General features: G+C 31.6%; 1 protein-coding gene across 1 annotated transcript; it reads right to left on the bottom strand.

The window, feature by feature from the left end:
• Positions 1–1,609: 1,609 nt before the first annotated feature.
• LOC114296411 (cytochrome P450 714C2) lies at positions 1,610–3,884 on the bottom strand. The gene is made up of 5 exons (XM_028240710.2): positions 3,512–3,884; positions 3,192–3,418; positions 2,839–3,089; positions 2,381–2,726; positions 1,610–2,257 (listed from the first exon to the last, which is right to left on the bottom strand). Exons 1-5 carry the CDS (start codon positions 3,792–3,794, stop codon positions 1,826–1,828), a joined length of 1,539 nt encoding a protein of 512 aa, XP_028096511.2. The 5' UTR covers positions 3,795–3,884; the 3' UTR covers positions 1,610–1,825.
• Between the last annotated feature and the right edge of the window lie 19,889 nt (positions 3,885–23,773).

Below are 23,773 nucleotides of genomic sequence, written 5' to 3'. Positions count from 1 at the left end.
TAGATGAAATGTAAATAAATTATACTTACATTTCACCTAATTTCACACATTTTTTTTCCTTTCTCTTTCCAAATTTCTCAACCAAACACAGTCTTAAGAACACCGAAATAGGAATCAAGATCTCCTATTCACATTTTATTGGTTTATGGAGTTGTTAAAATGGTTTATGGAGTTGTTCATATCAACAAAGATGATATTAAAAATGTATTAGATTGAAGGGTACAGAAAAAGGTATATAGAAGGGGATAGATTCACTGTTAAATTTTGGCTATGGCCTCGTTTGGGAAGTGGCTATTTTAGTAGGCTATTTGGCTATTTGGCTATTTGAGTAGGTTATTTTAGTTTTGTGTTTGGGAAGATGAGATGAATTTTTAGTTGAGTTGTTGTATTGGAAAGTGTGTTGAAATGATGTTTAAATTTAAAATGACAGATTTATCCCTAACTTTTTATTTTCAAGTTGTAGTTTAATTAACTTTTTAACTTTTTATTTTTAAATTTAAAATACTCCTTGATGTTGATCTGTCCGGCTGTGACAGTGTAGGCCGTGCCTACACTGTCCCGGCAGCAGCCTCTGTTTTTTTTTTTTTTTTTTTTTTTTTTGAAAATCAGAAAAAAAAAGGTGCTACAGTGCTGCTTTTGGGCTAATTTTTCAAAAGAGGCTATAATAGCCTAAACCTCTGATTGCCAAACACCCCCTATGTTAGCGTACAAAAATGTTAAAATTTGACAACCTTATTTCTAATATTTGTGTCATTTTTTGGCATGACTATCATCTCATTTTTCCAACTACCATTAAATCACTATAAAATACATCTAGTCGTTAATAAAAATACTAAAATTTAATAATTTGGCAAAGTTTACGTCAAATTTAACAATAAGAATAACAATTGTAATAATATAATTATGCCAATTTAAATAACACGCGAAAACTACTCTTAAAACGTTCAAACTAGCTGGATTGACTTCTTTGCCAAAACAAAACAAACAACAAAACAAACAAACAAAATCAATGAAAAGATTTTTCTCAATTTTCCCAATCAGCTCTCACTCTTTTGAAAAGGGTTCAGCTCCTTTCAAGTTGGTGGAGAGGTTGTGTTAAACTTTAGTAGTTTTTTAAGCTCATTTAACCGTTCATTTTTTAATATCCATCGAAAAGAGTATCTACACAAAAAATAAATTGATCTGACATCGATAACCAAATAATTGAATTAACTACCAATATTTGATTGATTTAATTTTTTACATGAATTATCTTCCCGATAAATCTTATAAAATGAATTGTTCAAATCAATGAGATGAGTTTCTAAATGGATCCACTAAACCTAACAACCCCTCTCTAATTTTGTACTCAAAGCACAGAATATAAATGTAACATGGTTCATATATGATATTGTGCATGCTACATTTATTAATTTAAATATGTACTACACAAAAGATTGCATTACACATCCAAAATTTAATGTTAAACATTTTGTTTTGAAAGTCACTGAATTTAAATGAAAAAAAAAAAAAAAAACTGAATATTACAACACAGCTTAAGACATACTTGAGGTAGACCTCGAAAACAGGAAGCAACCTAACCTACACAGATGATGAAAGAAAACAACTCTTTTCACAAACACTTCATTGTTATGTATTTTTCTTTCAAGCATATTACAATTTTACAAAAATGAAAGAACTAAAAGCCATTTTTTTACTTTATTAAATAAGTCGACTTGCTCATGCATTGTGTGTGCCCAACAACTAATATGTATACATGAAGCCACATAATCACCCAATTCCTTTATTTAGCATTAGATATGATTCTTTAGTATTTCTCAAAGATTCACCTAGTCAATTTTTGCATGATAAGGTTCACTCCATGTCCTGGTCGTATAATATTCTCCATCACTGGGGAGTGGACATAATTTGCATCAAGGGAAAAGGAAAATTTGGAGAGAATGATAGCTAGGACGACCTTTATCTCCAGCATTGCAAATAATTGTCCAACACAGATATGGGGGCCATTACCAAAAGGAATATATGCTTGAGGGATTTTGCAAGCACTTCCTACGCCATTAGCAAACCTATCTGGGTTAAATTTGCTTGGGTCAGGATCCCAAAGTTCAGGGTCATGGTGAAGTGGCATCACAGCAACCCAAATGCCAACACCTTTTGGAATTTCAAGGTCTCCAAACTTCATATCTTCTAGGGTTTCTCTTGCTATAAAGGGTACTGGAGGATAGAGTCTTAATGCTTCTTGAATCACTGATGTCAACTACAATTCAAATTAAAGGAAAATACAATTAATTTTCACAAATCTTGCTAATGAACAGATTGTGCACGAGAAAAAAACTCATCCACAAATTTTTAATGCAAAAATTTGTGGACTCATACTTACCACTTTCATTTTGCCAAGCATATTGGCATTTGGCAAGCTTTCACCACAAACTTCAGCAACCTCTGCACGGGCACGATCTTGCCATTCCGGATGTGTTGCAAGCAACATCAAGGTCCAGGCTGCAGTGTTTGCTGAGGTTTCAAGCCCTGCTAGGTAAATATTCTTACAGTTGTCGACTATGAGTTGTTCTACTGCAGCTGGTCTAGGAGCACTCATCTTAGCTCCATTGACGATCGTTTGTAGCATGTCCACCTTAGATGAATGCTCGTTTACAATACTCATAATCCGTGAATGTATCTCTTTCTTCAATCTCCATTTCTCTAAATTGCTCTTCGTTGGAATGTACCTAAATAACAACCGTTTTTAAGAATAATCTAAAGAAAAACAAATGCAAAAATAATTAAAAATAATTACTTCACAAATCTAAAATGACAATAAAAAGAACTTCAAACACCTACCACAAGCCAGGAACGCCGCTGACAAGGATTGGAGTTTTCATGGCCCTTTCGAGACGCTTGAGCCTTGATTGCAATTCATTAATCACTTTGGAATTGCTATGCCCAAACAATGTTTCAGAGATGACAATAGAAGCAAAGCTGTGCAAATCCTCATCAACCTTTATATTTGCTGTCCCACTTCGTTTTTCTATTTCAGTCTCCCATGTTTTGACTAGTTTGTTCGCAGAGTCTAACATTATGTGCACCAAATTCTGCATCATATTTTTTCCATTGATCGATTTCTCTATATAGTAAATAGTTTGCAAATTTAAATTGTAACAGCTATGGTGAGTATTGTATATTTGTATTAGTACCTTAACTTTATCGGCATAGAACTCAGGAGCTATGGTTTTTCTTTGGTGAGCCCAGAACTCTCCATCTGAGGTAGTTATGCCCTTACCAAGCAAGGTTTCTGAATTCTTTTGCAGGAAAAAAGGCTTTCCCAACTTGAGTGATGTGCTGAGGCTTATTTCCTTGGCCAAATGTGGATCACTAATGTAAACCACTTGATATGTTCCCAAAGCAAAGTTGTATCTTTGACCTGTCAAAATCCACTCCAAATCAACATTTGTGATTGGAAATTACATGAACAAGTGTAGTAGTAAATGGGCTTTGCAAGTGGATAAATACCTACCATACTGTTTAGTCCAATGGTCAAATGATGGGAAGGTGAATCGAGCCCAATCGTGTGTGGCTTCACCATCTTCAGTAAGAGCTTTGATGCCTTTGGGTTGGAATTTGATGAAATCAGGAATGTTGCCAAGAAGAAATGAAGGTGAAGGACCTCTCAGACCTTGGGTACGAAGCTTTGATCGAAGCCTCTGAGGCCTCACCCAAAATCTATTGAAGAGATAGAGGATGAAACTAGTTAAGAAGAGCAACCCTACAGAAAAAGCAGAGTTGAAGAGCAATTCCATATCTTCAATTCTAATTAATTGTTTCTTTTTTTCTTTTTTTTCGTTTTTTTTTTTTATCCTATAGAGCTTTGCTCTTTGGTCTCTGTTTGTTTTCTTTCACTGGTTTGGCATATAAATATAGAAGAGAAGAGAATGCTGGTTGGAAATTAAAATAACAACAATGATTTAGACCATTAAAAAATAAATCATTAATAGCATTAATACATTGAAAATGACAAAAAAAAAATAAAAAATTAAAAACAAGGCATAGAAAATAGGAAAATGTCTCGTAGCTCAAATTTTGTGGCTCAAAAGTGGCTCAAATGGCCAAAACGACGTCGTTTTGACCATTTTTATGTTGTTCTGTACTCAAAACGACGTCGTTTTGGCCATTTGAGCCACTTTTGAGCCACAAAATTTGAGCTACGTAGCATTGTCGAAGAAAATAATAATGTAATAGAGAGATGATGGCTAAGAGCATCAATATTAGGATCATCAAAATAATAAAAAGTTAAAATATAACTAATAAATCATTAAATTCTCCCTTCATCAGCCTCAATAAATTTTTTCTAAATTAATATTTTGTTAAATTTGCTACAGTACCTTAACAACTTTGTTGAGACACCGTTCATTTTGTTAAAGAGTCTGATGCCTCAACAAATTGAGTCAAATTATAACTCAAAATTCACTTTTGTTATTTTAACTAGTCACATTTTTAATGTTCACAGCATTAAACTCTCTATTCTAACTCAATCTTATTAAAATAGTAATTTCTAATTGTATTTGTTATTTATTTATTTTTATTAAATTGATGAAGTGTCACCCAAATAATTTAAAAAAAAAAAAAAATTTACCGTTGGCCGACCAGTCGACTAGTTAGACTAATTTTGAGCATTCTGCTACAGGCATTTACAGGACATCCGATAAGATATCTGGGAGACATCAACGTAAACGACCGGTTTAAAGATTTTGACCTAATTTTATTCCATAAAATATAATAAAAAATTATATAGCCAATGAACTGTGCCCCTTAAAGTTATTGAGGTACTGTAGTAAATTTAACAAAAAAATTTAATTTATACAAAATTTATTGAAGTTGATAGAGGAAGAATTTGACGATTTACTAGCTATATTTTATATTTTTGTTATTTTGTGATTCGAATGGTCTAAGTCAACCATTGAAGCAGTTCAATCTGTTCAAATCAGAGAACACTAGGTGGCACGCAGGAACACCATAAATCAAATGAGTTGAAATTTTTGTTACTCCCTCCGTCTCAAAATATTAGTTCCTTATTCCATTTTTCATTGTCCCAAAATATTAGTCCCTCTTCAAAAATCGAGTACAAAGATAATATAAATTTCTTATTTTGCCCTTCTTTTAAATTAATAAACAATATAAAAAGTATAATTATGACATTGATATTCTAAAAAAATATATTATCGAAAGGATAATTTTGGTAAATTAATTTTTTTCAAATGTAATAATTATACTACTAAAAAAAGTTAATTTTCTCAAAAGAAATTATTATTTTGGAACGAAATGAGTATTTTGTGATGCGGATGGTGTAAGTCAACCATTGAAGCAGCTTAGTCAGGTCAAACAGGTGGCAGGCCGGAACAACATAAATCAAAGAAAAATGTTTGGAAGCTTTAAATTGGGAGCACTAAAGGAGCTTTAGAGAGTGGATCCCACTGATTGATGTGATGTTTTGTTCTTAAGTTTTTTTTTTTTTTTTTAAATTTCCATCTCATTAGTAGTCTATTAATACTCTTAGGGCATGTTTGATTCGGTGGATTAGAGTATAGGATTAGGATTATTAATCCGTGGGTCCAATTATCCTATGTTTGTTTTAACATTTTGGTTTAGGATTATTAATCCAATGGACAATTAATCCAACAAATTTGTAGGATTATTAGTAATGGGGTAGGGGTGGGATTATTAATCCAATGGATATTAATCCAATTGGATAGTGAATACCACACTAATTTAATAGGATTATTAATACTTCACTATTAATCTTGTGAATCAAACATGACCTTAGGGTGTGTTTGATTGGACGGACTGGAAAATGGGGGATTAGAATCCATCGGACTTGAGTCCTGGGACTGTGAATCCCCCGGACTATTTGGTCGGATTGGATATGTATCCTGTGTTTGTTTTTTCATGAGATTAGATGTCTGGATAGGACTATTTTCAGTGAATCCAACGTTTGGTTGGACGGACTGGATAGGATAAATGAACAAAAGACTATTTTACCCTTTTTCAATTGTTTACTAAGTAATAGCAATATTAAACATATCTTTAATATTTTAATTATTTTTAGTAAACATTAAACATACTAATGGTTAAATTTTGTTTAAAGATATTTAAACATACTAATATTGATAAATTTTTTTGACTAGTACAGATTATTTTTATTTAAACAAATAAAAATTTATTGTTGAAATTAAACATACTAATGGTTAAATGTTTAAATTTTTATTTAAACAATTAACATTGAAATTATTTTGATGTACAGATTATGTTTAAACAATTAACAATTAACAATTAAATAAATGTTGATGTACAGATTATGTTTAAACAATTAACAAATGTTGATGTAATTAACAATTAACAAATGTAGATGTAATCAAATGTTGACGTATTAAAACATAATTTAATAGATGTTAAATAAATATACATGTTGATGTACATATGTTGAAATAATTTAACAAATATGTTGATGTACAAATGTTTAAATGTTTAAATAAAACATAATTTAAATAAATGAAATTATTTATTGTTGAAATTAAACATTTAATTGTTTAAATAAAACATCTATTAAAACATCTATTAAATTTAAATAATGAAATTAAATAAAACATAAACAAAATTTTAAAATAAAACATCAATAAAATATCTATAAAAAATTATTTTAAAAAATTAAATAAATAAAACATTAATAAAAAGTTAAATAAAATTATTTTATTTTTAAATTGAAACATTTAAATTTTATTAAATTTTATTAAATATAATACATAATTAAATAGTATAGGGGCAAAATTGTTATTTTCGCATCTAATTCAAACAGTGATTAGTTCCCAAAACAATCCCACCCCCTTAGGACAGGATAGTCCCCCATATGGGGGACATGGAGTCCGACCGGACATGGAGTCCACCGGACTAAAAAATAATCAAACGACAGATAAGGAACACTATTTGAATTACAATCCAAATAGTGGATAGTCTACCCCTTATCCCGCTAATCAAACACGCCCTTAAATTAGTAAGATGTATTATTATTATAAATCAAATGAGTTGAATTTTTTTTGTTATTTTGTGATGCAGATGGTCTAAGTCAACCATTGAAGTTCAAGAATGGCAGCTAGACAAGCGAAAGCTGGGGCAGACCTATTCTATTGACTATGTATGTTGTCAACATCAAGTTAAGAGCAAACTGTGGTGTTTTGGGAAAGGAAAAAGGCTCCGACCCCCGTGGGTACCGGGGGTCACGTGTGATTAGTGTAAAAAAAAAAAAAAAAAATTATATATATTTTTTTTTTTTTTCAGTTAATGGGGAGGCGACACTTCATTAGAGGTTGTCAGTGGGGGTCGTCCCACTGGGGGTCGGTAACATGGCTCTTTGAGAAATTAATAAAAGTTAAATTTTTAATTTTTTAAATTTATTTTATTTTTTTATAAATAAAAAATATAGTTAATAATATGACTTAAAATAAATAAAAAATAAAAAATTATTATTATTATTATTATTTTTTCATACTTCCCAAAAGACCCCACTGTCATGCATGATGCAGTCTAGGAAAATTTTGGGTGTGTTTGGTTTGATATTGAGAGATAAATTTTTAAAAGAAATTTATAGAAAGGGTTTAGAAATTTTTTTGATTTGTTTAGTTGTATATTTTGGAAATAGTTTTGGAGTATGCGAGTTTGGGATAATTTGATATTTTATTATAGTTAAGTAGATGTATGTGAGAGAAAAAATGATTAAGAATGAGAGAGGAAAGAGAAAAAGTGATTGATTGATATTTAGAAGAGAAAAAGTGATTTTGAAAAACAATTTCAAAAAATTTCCAACTAAACAAAATTTTGAAATTTTTTTTAAAAAATTATGTTTTAAGAGTTAAACCAAACAAAGCCATTATCATTCATAAATATGTTTTACATAAAATATATATATATATATATATATAAATCATTAGATTTATTATTTGGGGTATTCTAAATAAGTGCACTTTTTGATTTTTTTAGACTAAAAAGTTGAGGGGAAAAAATGGTTGTTTGGGATAATTTTTTGACATTTTACAAAAAAATATGTATTAAAAAATTGTATAAATTAGTATATAAGAGAAGCTTTGACAAAGTAGGCAGTACGGTGGGCAGAGTAGTGTATAGAAGAAGCTTGCCTCCTTTTCGGGTATTGAATTGGACAGTGTTGTTCAGCCCATGGGGGCCACCACTAATCTCGTTTTGCTAATTAGAACCGTTCAATGTGTAGAATTCGTTGAGTACTATATGTTTGTAAAAAATTACATTGATCGGATATCGATAGCTATCTGATCGGATTAGTTTTTTGTCAACCATTAACTATAACACCATCTATTTTTTTTTATACAAAACTGATTTGATCATGTAGTTAGCAATATCCGATCAATTTGATTTTTTACAAGCATATATTTCTCGACGAGTTCTACACATTGACAGTTCAAATTGTCAAAACGGGACTCGTAATGGGTCCCACGAGCCGAACAACACTGTCTTGTTTACTTCTCCACATGTTCTCTTTGTACAGACGGTGAGCAGCTAAAGTACAACTCACGTGACATGTGAGTTGTACTTTCTTTTGTAAAATTAATTTTTTATATTTTTTTGGGTGAATAGTGATAACTTTTAATTTTTTTAGTAACTTTTTGACTTTTTTGAAATATGCCAATCCAACCCTTAGCCTATGGCTTTGGTTTGGGAAGTGATTTGACTTTTTGATTTTTTGACTTTTTTAGCTATTTTGTCTAGGGCTAAAAAGCCTAGTTTGGGAAGGACTTTTAGCTTTTTTAATTTTTTTGTAAGAAAAAGAATATAATGATTATCAATTGGATGTGATGTTTTGTCTTATTAGAACTAAAAAGCCTATTTTATTTTTTGCGACTATTTTAGCCCAAAACCCACCGAAATCCACTTCCCAAGCAATGCCTATGTTTGGCAAAGAATTTTGGGCTAAAAAAAATATAAAAAATAAAGGATTCGTTTGGGATGTGGGTTGATTTTTTGACTTTTTAGTTATTTTAGTCTGTGGCTAAAAAGTCTCGTTTGAGATAGGTTTTTTGACTTTTTTAATTTTTATGACAGAAAAAATGAAATGATTATGATTTGGATGTGATGTTTTGTTTTATTAGACTAAAAAGCCTATTTTTCCTTTTTGTGATTAAAATAACCAAAAAGCCAAAAAGTCTGGCCTGCCAAACGAAGGCAAAATAGGTTAAATAAATCAACAAGATAAAATGTTGCATCCAAACCATAATTATTATATTTTTTTTCTCACAAAAGTCGAAAAAGCTAAACCAAATGAATTTTTCAGTTCCTGACTAAAAAAGTCACAACGAAAAAAAATCAACTAAAAAAAGCTAATGCTAAATGGCGACTTAGATATGATAGAGGTTAGTTATTAAATTAGTAGATAGTAAAATTAGGTTAAAAAAAATAAGGTGATTTTTCAAAAGTAAATTTTAGTTAATTTTGAAAAAAAAAAGAAAAAAAAAGTGCTAATTTACCATTTACTACAAATATATTATTTGTTATGAATAAACTTATTAATTAAAATATTACTTGCTAAACAGATCGCCTTCATTTTTTTGAAAATTGTTCCTTTTTTTGCATTTTAAATTAATTTTAAATACATAAAACTAAAGATGTTTAATTCTTTCCCTCCATATTTTGTCTTGTTATGATTTGTAAAAAATAAAATATGATATGTGAATATTAATTTATTAAAATTTGTTAAAATTTACTAATTTTTTAAACAACAATGATTCATCCCCCCTTTTCCTCCCACCCCCTTTGACCCCCTCTCTCTCTCATTGGTTACATTTTCTTTTTCTTTTTTTTCCTGCTCCTCCAATCACCCCCCGCCACGTGGCAAAGGGGGGGGTGAGGGGGTGACCCCCAAAAGGGGGTCCCAAGCATTATTCTTTTTTAAAATAGCCATTATATGAAAAATTAATTTTCAATATAATATTGAAAATAAATAAAAAAAGAAAAAAATTATAAACAAAATGTTTTTAAATTGTAAGTTATTTAACTTGTTTTTAAAAACATTAATTTAAAATATTTACTTTTTTTTGGGTAAATTACATTGGCACCCCCTGAGATTTATGTTTATTACAGTTTCCCCCCTTACCTTTTGAAAATTACATCTCCTCCCTAAAGTTTAAAGTTTCATTACAGATTCCCCCCTTCAGCAATTTAATTTTTTTAAATACTAATTTTGCCCTCATTGGGTAAATTACACTGACACCTCTCACATTTTAGAAATTACAATCCCCTTCCTAAGGTTTAAAGTAGCATTACCAATTGGCCCCTTGGTTAATATTAGTTGGAAAAAAAATTCATTGAAAAAAAAATTAATTGGAAAAAAAATTATTTGAAAAAAAAAAATTTGTTAGTAAAGTTTTTAACTTTCTGTTTAAAAGCCAACGTAAGCTCATTTTTTGAATTTACGTTTTTCCCTCAAATTTATAAACTGAGACAACCATTTATAAACTAAAAAAATTATCAAATAAGTTTTTATGACAGTTTTTAAATTTTTTGTAAATATAAATTAAAAAATAAAAACGAAATGGTTACCAAACAAGTTTGATGGTAAAAATGTTATAAAATTAACAAATAATTAAATAAGTTACCAACTTAAGAAATGATTAATTTGTAAAAAAATATTTTTAACCACTCGAAAGATAAATATTATATAAAAGTGATAATTATTTTTTATTTTTTATTTCTTAACCAAATTAAATTTTAATTTTTTTTAAAAAAAATTCTAAAAATCAAACTATACATAGCCTAAGAATCTTTTGATAAGTTATTTCTTACGTTGATAACTTATTTAATTATTTATTAATTTTACGATATTTTTACCATCAAGCTTGTTTGGTAACCATTTCATTTTCAGTTTTCAATTTATATTTACAAACTTTTTAAAAACTGTCATAAAAACTTGTTTGATAATTTTTTTTAGTTAATAAATGGTTGTCTCAATTTGTAAATTTGAGGAAAAAAACGTAAATTCAAAAAATGAGCTTACGTTGATTTTTAAACAGAAATTTAAAAACTTTACTAACAAAATTTTTTTTCAAATAATTTCTTTTCCAATTAATTTTTTTTTTCAATGAATTTTTTTCCAACTAATACTGACCAATAGGGCAATTGGTAATGCTACTTTAAACCTTAGGGAGGGGATTGTAATTTCTAAAATGTGAGGGGTGTCAATGTAATTTACCTAATGAGGGCAAAATTAGTATTTAAATAAATTAAATTGCTGAAGGAGGAATCTGTAATGAAACTTTAAATCTCAGGAGGGAAATGTAATTTTCAAAAGGTGAGGGGGGAACTGTAATAAACATAAAACTCAGGGGATATCAGTGTAATTTACCTTTTTTTTTCTACCTACAACACCTCAAAAAATCTTTTAGAAACTTTTATAAATTCATAATTTTTTTATCAATTTAATGTCCATAATGAAATATTTTTTCTTCATAATATTTTTTAATATCTAAAATATTGTAAAGCATAAAATGAAAATAAAATAAATTAAAATAACTTGGAAAGAACTCTCATTTGTCAATAGATTTTAATGGTAATAAACAAATACATATATATTAATTTCTTTCTTTTACTTACTACACTTGAAAACAAAATTGCCATATAAGAATATAGTTAATTAAAAAAATATAGAAAACAATAATTGCTATATAAGAATATAGTTAATTAAAAAATATAGAAGAACTCTCAACTCATTTACATACATGAATAACACATTGCTTGTTTCCATTTTTCAAAAAACACTTTTCAGAAAATTCTACTTTCTTATTTTCTGTGTTGTTTTGTTTTTACTGAATTTTTTAAATATTTTAAGCAATTTTTTTACTTTTTAGACACATCTAACATAAATACATCTAAAAAGTAATTTTTTACTTTCACTAAATACCAAAAATATAAAAAAAAATACAACAATTCAGTACATATTTTGTATTTTTGTATATTTATTAATTTTTTAAAATATTTTTTCACAAATTTTTTATTTTTTAGATACATCTAAGTAAGGTGTATCTAAAAAAGTTAAAAAAAAATGTTTAAAATTTTAAAAATATTCACTAAAAATAAAAAAATACGAAAACCAAAAAACACAATTTTCAAAAAACTTAATCCAAAAAACTCAAACCAAACACACTGATTGTGTTTTTTTTCATATTTTTTCACAAAGAATAAAAGTGAAAGATGGTCATTTCGGTTTTACAAATTGAAGACAATTTCTAGTTGATAATTTATATAGGTCTCTATCTCTCTTTTAACATTATGTATTTTTAAGTTATAAATTTTAAGTTTCTGTTGGAAACTCACTTCACTGAATTAAAGAAAAAGTGAAGCTTTAAAATTTTAGGTCACATTTAATGAAATAATAAGTATAATTTCAAATTAGTAACTTAAATATATTGAAGTGACGTCTTATTAATTGGTAGGCTATGTTTAATTTAGACCTTGTTTGGCATAAATTAAAAAAGTCAAAAAGTCATTATCCTATTTAAATCATATCATCTTATTTAAGTCACATCACCTCTCTACGACATCACTTCAAACCCGATCTATACCCAACTCATATTTCATAAAAAGTCAAAAAGTGTACTTATTTAGATCATCTCAAACAACCCTTTAAGTAGTAAATGAAATTCATTTAGTAAGTAGTAATTGAGGCCTCGTTTGTCATGTACTCAAAAAGTCAAAAAGTCACTATCCTATTTAAGTTACATCATCTTATTTAAGACATATCACCTCTTTACTACATCACTTCAAACCCAACCCATGTTTTATAAAAAGTTAAAAAATACGCTTATTTAGAACATCTCAAACCACTCCTAAGTCAAGTCTAGTCAAGTAGTAGGTGAAATTTACTTGAGTAGTAAGTATAAATTATAAAATTTAATAACGTAGTAAGTGAAAACTTTTTGAGTAATAAATGAATTATAATGAAATAGTAATTAGAAGTTCACTATATTCTACTTACTACTCAATGAACTTCCATTTACTACTTCACTAAACTCTACTTACTACTCAATGAGTTTCCACTTATTATTTCATTACAGCTAGGTTTGGCATCTCCTAAAAATATCAAAAAGTCACTATCCTATTTAAGTTATATCATCTTATTTAAGTCACATCACTTCTCTACCACATCACTTCAAACTCAACTTATATTTCATAAAAAGTCAAAAAGTGTACTTATTTAGAACATCTCAAACAACCCCATTTCACTTACTATTCAATTTTGATTTCACTTACTATTCAATAAGTTTCTACTTACTATTTCTTTACACTTCATGTGCTGCTTAATTTTGATTTCATTTACTACTCAATGAGTTTCCATTTTTTCCTTCAGCAGACTCCACTTATTATTTAATGAACTTCGATTGCTATTTCATTACACTATACTTACTAATTTTAATTTCACTTATTATTCAATGACGTTTCGGGGTCGTTTGACAATGACTTTTTTAATTGGCTTTTTTACTTTTTTTATTTTTTTAGTCTTAGACTTTTTTATTTGTTTGGTATTCTTGTTTGGCTTTTTAGATTTTTTAGCTTTGGAATGACAAAATTACCCTTAGTATAAAATGATACTTTTTTGACTTTTTATTTGTATATGGGGTGGGTTAGTTTGGTACTTTTATAACTTTTTTTTGTCTTTTTATAATTTTATAATTTTTTTTATCTTTTTATAATTATATAGCCAAAAATAAAAATCAAACAAAAGCTTCATTTACTTCTTTGTAAACTCCATTTACTGACACTACACGTATTATTTCACTAGAATTGGTGGTTGGGCATTAAAGGAATGGCTTGAATGCTCTCCAACAACTCGGGTACCGAATTCTCTCGGTAAGTATACTCCCCAATAACAATTAAATAAAAGTGCAAAAATAATATAATTAAAATAGACTTCAATGCATTGTTCGGGGTTATAGGCTTCCTCATGAGTTTCTTTTGATAATTTAAATTATTTATTTTATTAAATTTTTTGTATATATTATTTACATAATAAATTAAATCAATTCGATAATTATAAAAAATTTAATTTATCATATTTATTTATAAAAAAATAAATTACAAATATATTTTTAAAAATAAATCAATCTTTTTTTTTTTAATAACAAATGGGATTAAGTGAGTTATCAAAAGTGCATGGACACGTGGAATCAGGATCTTCTCTTTGACTTTTTTCTTTGACTTCCTACTTGTTGGGTCATTTGTCCTACTTTTAAGCTTAATTTCGATAATCTGAACTGTTCATATTTTAAGATTTGATGAGTATATTATATATATAAAAAATCAAGTTGATTGGGTATCAGAAATGATGTATTCGGAAAATTGGTTATTAAATTTTTTAAAAATGATTTTTAGTTTGATGATCCAAACATGTAGTTTTTAATATCCGATCAACTTAATTTTTTACAGGTATAATATACTCAACAAATCTTAAAATATAAATGGTTCAAATCATCAAAATTAAGTCTAAAAGTAAGCCCAATAATCCAACAAGGAGTCAAGGAAAAAAATTAAAGAAAAGATTCTGATTGGACACGTGACCCTGGTACTACTGTGTAGCCATCCTTGCTTGAGGAGATTCAAACCGATATTTATGAATCCGGATCCTCGGCCGCCCTACCCGGCGGCCCTACCCGGCAGCCCCCCAAAACGACGTCGTTTTGGGGTTTTTTTTTTTTTTTTTTTTTTTTTCTTCTTCTTCGTTCTGGTTTTTCTCTTTCCTCTTCCTTCGTCGCCGTCGCAGGTCGTCGCAGGGGAGGGGAGGGTCGCCGTCGCAGGTCTTCCGATCGTCGCCTCCGCCTCGCCTCGCCTCCGCCGTCGCAGGTCGTCCAGCCGTCCGATCGTCGCCTCGCCTCCGCCTCCGGCCCGCCTCCGCCTCCTCCTCCGGCCCGCCTCCGCCTCCTCCTCCTCCTCCTCCTCCCCCGGTGATAATGGCCCCCTCCAGTCCGGCCCACCGGCGGCTCCCCTCCCCTCCCCTCCCCCTCTCTCTCTTCTTCCCCTCCCCTCCCACCTCTGGTTCGTTCGAACGAACGAGGAAGAAGAAAGGAAAAAAAAAAAAAAAAAAAAAAAATCAAAAAACCCCCAAAACGACGTCGTTTTGGGGGGCTGCTGGGACGGCCGCCGACAACGGCGGCCGAGAATCCGGACTCGATATTTATTCCTTGTCACTGTCATGCCAACTCTCAAAATTAATCAGTGTATTTGGTTTGAATTTTTTGGATTAAATTTTTTAAAAATTATATTTTTTTATTTTTGTATTTTTTTATTTTTAGTGAATATTTTTAAAATTTGAAATATTTTTTTTTACTTTTTTAAATGCACTTTACTTAGATATATCTAAAAAGTAAAAAAATTGTGAAAAAATATTTTAAAAAATTATGAAATACATAAAAATACAAAATATGTACTGAATTCTTTTATTTTTTTTATATTTTTGGTATTTAGTGAATTTTAAAAAAAAAAAATTTACAATTTTTTTACTTTTTAGGTGTATTTATGTTAGGTGTGTCTTAAAAGTAAAAAATTTACATAAAATATTAAAAAAAATCAGTAAAAACAAAAAAACACGGAAAATAAGAAAGTAGAATTTTCTGAAAACTGTTTTTAGAAAATGGGAACCAAGCAAGCTGAAGTCTCAGTTTGAAAAATGGGTTCGCTTTTTGATTTTTTAATTTTTTTCATTATTTTAATTTAAGATTAAAAAGTTTAATTTGGAATAAATTTTTTGACTTTTTAAAATTTTTAACTTTTTGCTGAGGCGCCCATATATAATACTACTACGGAAAATGCTAGAGATCCCAAATTTTCTACCAAATAAATGACCAAATGTCTCACATGGGTGTGGAGCCCACAAAATTGCGGACCCCACACCCATGTGAGACATTTGGTCATTTGTTTGGTAGAAATTTTGATGTCCCTGGCATTACCCTACTACTAAACTGTCCCTAATTTCAAACTTTGTCCTAACAGTACTGCTGAGCATGACACGTCACCTTCACCTTATACCTTTTTTTTTTTTTTTTTTTTTTTTTAACCATGAATGCGGCCATGCTATGGAATTAGGGATGGCAATTTGAAACCGGCCCGACGGGGATCCCCGACCCCAACTCCGATTTTAGCGGTTTTTCCCCGAAAAATACCCCCGACGGGGAGGAGACGGTATTTGAAAATCAATCCCCGATCTGTTTGGGGCCGGGGACGGTGATCAGTGTTCAAGCCCCGGCCCGGCCCCGATCCCCGATCCCGATCCCCGCCCCGGTTCCCCGACATGAAATTACTAATATACCCCCGTTTATATATATAATATATGTGTATTGTGTTAGGGCTTGGCACACTCATTCACACAAACTGTTTCTCTCTCTCTCTCCCCCTCTATCTCTCTCTCATACACAGTGCCTCTCCTTCGCTTCTCTCTACTCACTCTCGCAGATACACAGTGCCTCCTCAGTGCCTCCATCACTGTCTGCGACGCCTCCGCGATGCTTCTCTCTACTCTCGCACCTCTCCACCGTCACAGATCGCAGCCACCATCGCAATCGCAGTCACCACTCTCTCTTTCTCAGATCTGTGTTGATCTCACAGATACACAGATCTCAGATCTCATATCTGGGTTGATCTCCGTCATCGCCGCCGATCTTCGCCGAGCTCCTCCGTATCTGGGTTGGATCTAGGGTTTACATATATATATATTATATATATATATATATGACTATATAGATCTGTTTATACAAATATATCTGATTATATATATATATATATATATATGAATGAGTATATAGATCTGTTTTTTTTTCTAAATTTATAAACAGATCTGATGATGTTCATTGTGCATTAGTTCATTGTTCATTATTGAAGATGAATAATGATAAATTTACAGATTTTCATTGTTCATTAGTTCATTGGTTCTGTGTAGATGATAAATTTATTTATGATGTTCATTGTTCATTATTTACAGATTTTTATAGATAAAAAAAAAATCGGGGATTTTTCGGGGTCGGGGATCCCCGATCCCCGATCGGGGGCGGGGATGGGACCGGGCTATGAGTCCCCGTCGGGGATTGGGGCCGGGGCGGGGGAAAATTCGAGCATCGGGGATCGGGGACGGGGAGTGTGATCCCCGGCCCCGCCCCGCTCCGCCCCGTTGCCATTCCTATATGGAATTGTTAACCCAACGTGGGAAATAAATATATCTTATTTTTTAGTCATTTAAATATTTGTTTATTCTATTATATTAATTATTATTTTTTTTTTTTTTTGCAAATGGTTTTTTCATGTATTTTTTTATTGTTATTTTTATTTTTTTTACATTTTCTATAAAATGATAAAAAGTGCGGTTTTATTTTATTGTCATGTGTATTTTACTTTTTTTTTAATTTTTTTTTTGAAAAATGCTTTCTCATTTGTTTGCATTTTATGTGACGTGGAAACTGTAAATTTTGCTTATATTTTATTGTCCTATTTTTCATTTTTTTTAATTTGCTTTTCTTTTTTTTTTTTTTTTTTTGCGAAAACGCTTTTCCATTTTTGTTGTTGACATGACGAGGAAACTGCTATTTTTTATGTTAAAATGTATGTCTTTTTTACATATGTTTTTTGGGGGTTCATTTTGTTTTTTATTTGGTTTCAAGTAATATTTTTTTTGACCGAACAAGCCTTTTCATCTTTGTTTGTTTTTATGACGCAAGGCACAAAACAATTGAAATAAATTATTTCCCGTGTAAACACCTCAAATAATCGTTAAAAAAAATGTGTTTTCCACCACTAATCGGCCGTGACGACCAATTTCCATGACTGAGCATCCATCGGAGTGAGGTTTTGTGGTGAGTGCCAGAGATATAATAATGGGTTTTCCATTGTGCAAACAGAAATGAACAAAATGTGCAACAAATAATTGGAGGAAAATTTTGAAGCAGCAACAACAATGGGTTTCTTTCACGACCCAATCTCGGCAAGGCAACCCCCGCCAAGAGGGCGCACTTCAACGCTATAACCCCTGTACACAATAATCATCTATATAATTCTTATATCACATCACCAATAGTGCATAAGACCTTTCGATTGGCCAATATATATGAGATGATCCATTTAAAGACAAAAATATCATCAGGCTACCAAGATAGTTTCCATGGGAAATGGGGACGCTGCCTGCACAGCAGCATCTGTTGTGCAGCGATTTGGGCTTATTTCGGGATCTATTTTGATAATCCGAACCGTTCACATTTTAGAATACGTCAAGTAGAACATGCTTGTAAAAAATCAAGTTAATCGGATATCATTTATCCATTCACCACTCACATTTGTATTCATTTTAATCAAGTTAAAATACATTTGTATTTATTTTTGTAGATACAAATGTGAGCAGATGAATGGGTAAACGATATCCGATTAACTTGATTTTTTGCAGGCATGTTTTACATGACGTATTCTAAAATGTAAACGGTTCGGATTATCAAAATAGGCCCCAAAATGGGCCCAAATCGCTGCACAACAGACGCTGCTGCGCGGGCTACGTAACAACGTCCCCATTTCCGTTTCCATGCACCACTACCCCCAAAATAAAACATACTATTCGCGAATCCATCAATACATCTTCACAAAGCAAATATTTACAATCAACCTACTTCATAAAACAAGGATAAAACTACATCCTAGAGTGACCCTAAGCAAAACCTCAAATACCAGATGTTCACATTTGATCCTCTAGAAACTCTAATCTTCCAAGTTGAGGCGAGCCACACAAAAGACTAGGAATTTGAAAAAAATTAATTAAAAAAAAGAATGAGCTACAGTCCCAATGAGTATACCAATCCCATGGAGTTATAAAGCTTGCTCCTTCCAATTGGGTTCAAAATAAGATAATAAACACGAGAGCTTAATTGGACTGAAACTTATAAAATTTGAGAAAATTTCGCATAAACTGTTATCAAGATTTTTCCAAAGAATCTCATAATGTAAGAAAAATACATTTGAATAAGGAAAGTAAACAAAAATACAAGTTTTCAATACAACAAGATTTCATGTCCATCATACGAACCACTACCTAGCCTTAGGGTCGTGTTACCTCACGACTTAGGTGGTGACGGTACCGTTACCCAAAACTTTACCATAGGAACATAAGTCGTGTCATTGTAGCACTTCAATTCTCATTTCAATGTTTCGGTCTCCAGGACCCCTTATGTACAACAACCCTTATGGTCCTTAAAACATTTCGGTCCCCAGGACCCCAAAGCATTTCGGCCCTTGTGGCCCCAAAGGCTATATTTGGTTATATTATCAATAAAAAATAAATACTCTCGCATAACGTTTCATTGTCATTTAATCATCATCATCATAAACTTTGAAGGACTAAACTTAAATAAATTCTCATAAAAATTAGTGCTTCATTATACAGATGAAATCATATATTTATTTACACTCAACATTTGACCTCAATAAATTTATAGATTTTCTTCTTATACATATATCATGATGAAATGTGTTACTTCCTTTAATTCAAAAATATTTTCAAACTTTGTATTAAAGATAGAGATAAGGTAAATTTCCATGGTAAGTATACTCACCTCCAAAATAGCAAAAGCATAGATTTGAAACTTTACGAATTAATTCGTAAGAGGTGTAGAGACGCCTTCCTCCAATCCTAACAATTAGTAAACACGATCTAAAATTAAGGCAAAGCTTTCAATGAAAATTACAACATCTACAAAATTGATCCTAAATAAGACATGCTATGGAATGACAAGCTAAAGAACTCATCCAACTTCAAGTCACCCAAACAAACTTCTTATCCAATCTCCACAACACCCATCCTTTGTACATTTTTGAGTTATTAACTGTGGGAGCCAGAAAATATAGGTACTAGCTTATTGGGCCTAACCCAAACAAAGCCTACAATGGGTCCAACCCAAACAAATATCACACCCCCCATCAATATAAAGAAGGGGGCATCCCAAGTGGAAGGTATGTTTTTGATCTCTCTCTACAGAACACACACCCCTTCAAATATATATACAATTTACTTTCTTGATTCAAGGACTAACTTCATCATCGGAAAGTGTTGGAAATGGTTATAAAATTCTGGATAAAACCAGAATTTTTTCCTAAGTTCGGTCTATTTTTTAGGTGGGCCCCGAGTGTCGATTTACTCGGGTCAAAGTGGTAACGCGTTCTATGCCGCGTTGTGATTCACGTGGTATATTTGGTTGCTCAAAACCATTACTGAGTGAATGGGAAATTGAAGCCAAAGTGTGCTCCATGGAAATGGAGTTTTGGTGGAAATTCCTTAAGGTTGTGAATTGGCTTGTCCCACATTGATTTGGTGGGAAGTTTTGAAAGGGTTTATAAGGCTTAGGGTGAGATACTTGGGGTGTGCCCCAAGGGGTACCCAAGTGTTTTAGAGGGAGAGGTTATGGGCAAAATGGGCTAGACCCATTGGACCCAAAAATCACCACGGGCGGGCGGCCTGGGCTGGGCCTGGGCTTGGGCGCGGGTGCGTGGTGTGTGGTTGGGCTTCTAATCTTTTTGGGCCAAAAATATTTGAATTTAATTTTATTTTTTATTAAAATAAAATCCAGAATTCAAATTAAATTGATTTGGATTTTCTGTTCATCCAAACAGGGCTCTTCCCGTTTTCAAACAGAAATAAACTGTTTTGGAATTAGTGCACACCCAAACAGGGCCCTTCCCGTAATTGCTATCTGTTTGAATTCAAAACCCAACAGGTATCATACCTGTTCAATTCAAAACCAAGAGCCACATACCTGTTCAATTCAAATCCAAGAGCCACCTTCACATCTATAAATAGGACCACCCTCATTTGATGTTTTAATTTAGAAATTTCGTATTTCACCTCTGTTAATTCTATTCTTCATCTTGCTGCATTTTATTTCCGAAAGAAAGAGTGTAAACACTTAGTGTGTTCGTAAGGCAAACAATTAGTAGTGCTGCTATTGTTTGTGGTAGATCATTTCATCCTGGGAGATAGACGTCCGAATTCTGAAAGCACCGTGGAGAGGACGAATCTGTCTGAAGGACACAGTGTTAAACACTGGACTTGATCAGAAAAATAATTCGAAGAAATTAAATCAAGTAAGTTATTTAATTACTTTCAGTGTTGTTTTTATTTGTTTATTTATTCAGATTTTAATTTTGTTTTTGTAACAAAATAAAATCTGTTTTTTATTTATTTATTTTTATTTCGAGTTTGATTTTTGTAATCAAACAAATTCTCTCCTTTTCTCTATTTCTTTTATTCTTGTTGTTGTTTTGTACACAACAGAATTAAATCTTTTTAAATACAGTGAAGATTGTCCTACAATCTTAAGACAGATTCCTTTTTGGGTATCTTCATTGTATTTAATTTTCTATGTTTTCAAATTAATATTCTGGTTGGAAAAACAAATAGTGATTTATGCTATTTGACAGATAGTAGTAATATACTGTCTCTTTTCTTTGACAACAACTAGTAGTACGATACTGGTGTCATTAACAATTCAGAATATTATTTGGTATTATAGAAAATTCTTGTTATACTTTATTTTTCTAGTTTTAGTAACAAGGAAAATAAAATTATTTTGTTATTACAATTATTTTCTGGTTTTAGTAACTAGAAAATTAATTTGTGTTTTAATATTTTCTGATTTTTGTAATCAGAGATTATGGCTACTACAACTGAAACTGCATCTGGCAGTGGTACTCCTATTGTTACACCTACATCGGTCCCTATCCAGAACCATGTTCATGTACCAATCAATCATGGAGAAAAACCGGAAAAATTTAACGGTACCGAGTTTAAGAGATGGCAGCAGAAGATGCTGTTCTATCTTACAACTCTTAATTTGGCCCGGTTTCTCCATGAAGAGGCTCCAGCACTTAAAGAGGGTGAAAGTGATCGGCAAGTTGTTGCCGCTGTAGATGCTTGGAAACATTCAGATTTCCTGTGCAGAAACTACATCCTAAATGGCCTTGACAATATGCTGTATAATGTATACAGTCCTCTGAAAACAGCAAAAGAATTGTGGGATTCTTTGGAGAAGAAATACAAGACAGAAGATGCCGGCACGAAGAAATTTATCGTCGGTAAATTTCTGGACTTTGTTATGGTAGACTCCCAAACGGTAATATCTCAAGTTCAAAGTTTTCAAATAATTTTGCATGATATTCATTCAGAAGGTATGTCTCTTAGCGAGTCATTCCAAGTCGCTGCTTTAGTGGAAAAGTTACCACCGGCTTGGAAAGATTTCAAAAATTATTTAAAACATAAACGCAAAGAGATGACTATGGATGAATTGATTGTAAGATTAAGAATTGAAGAAGATAACCGAAAGGCTGAAAAGAGGAATGGGAAAAATCCCATTGAGTCCAAGGCAAATGTGGTTGAGCAAGTTCATAAACCACATAACAAAAAGAGAAAGTTTACTGGAGATGGTCCTAAACAAGGCGATAGTAGCAAGAAGTTCAAAGGAAAATGCTATAACTGTGGCAAAACTGGACATCGAGCTTCTGACTGCCGCCGCCCTAAGAAGAATCATGGAAGTACAAGTAAGAAGACCACCAATCAGGCCAATGTAACAGAATTGGATTACATCTCTGACGGAGTGAATGACATCAACCTTTCTGCTGTGGTGTCTGAGGCTAACTTGGTTGGAAATCCCAAAGAGTGGTGGGTTGACACTGGAGCAACTCGTCACATTTGTGCGGACAAGAAGATGTTCACTACCTACAATGAGGCTGCAAATGGTGAATAACTTTTCATGGGAAATTCTTCTACTTCTACTGTGGCTGGACAAGGGAAAGTAATCTTGAAGATGACATCAGGGAAAGAACTGACCCTCAACAACGTACTGCATGTACCTGACATCCGGAAGAATTTAGTTTCTGGGTCTTTGTTAAGTAAAAATGGTTTTAGGCTTGTATTTGAGTCTGATAAATTTGTATTAACAAAGAGTGGTATGTATGTTGGTAAAGGATACATGAGTGATGGTCTCTTTAAGTTGAATGTAATGACAGTTGTACCGAAAGTTGCTATGAATAAGAATAACACATCTTTTGTTTATATTCTTGAGTCAAATTTATGGCATGGTAGATTAGGACATGTGAATTTTGATGCTTTGCGTAGATTAATTGGTTTAGATTATATACCAAAGTTTGAAATTAATCCTAATCATAAATGTGAAATTTGTGTAGAAGCGAAACTAACTAAGGCTCCATTTAAATCGGTTGAAAGAAAAACCGAACCTCTAGAATTAATTCATACTGATGTATGCGATTTAAAATTTATTCAAACTAGAGGAGGCAAAAAGTATTTCATAACTTTTATCGATAATTGCACAAGATATTGTTATGTTTATTTACTTAGAAGTAAAGATGAAGCTTTAGAAATGTTTAAACTCTACAAAACAGAAGTTGAAAATCAACTTGGAAAAACCATTAAAATGGTTAGAAGTGATAGGGGTGGTGAATATGATGCACCATTAGATGAATTTTGTGCACAACATGGCATTATTCACCAAACTACAGCCCCTTATTCTCCACAGCAAAATGGAATTGCTGAAAGGAAGAATAGAACCCTAAAAGAAATGATGAATGCCATGTTACTAAGTTCAGGCTTACCACAGAACTTGTGGGGGGAAGCAATATTGTCTGCTAATTATGTTCTTAATAGAATACCCCACAAGAAAACCAAAAGCATTCCTTA

This window comes from Camellia sinensis, chromosome 3 (assembly GCF_055761805.1).
Source record: "Camellia sinensis isolate YWXY chromosome 3, ASM5576180v1, whole genome shotgun sequence".
Lineage (NCBI taxonomy): Eukaryota > Viridiplantae > Streptophyta > Magnoliopsida > Ericales > Theaceae > Camellia > Camellia sinensis.
This window is presented reverse-complemented; position numbering and strand designations above follow the sequence as displayed.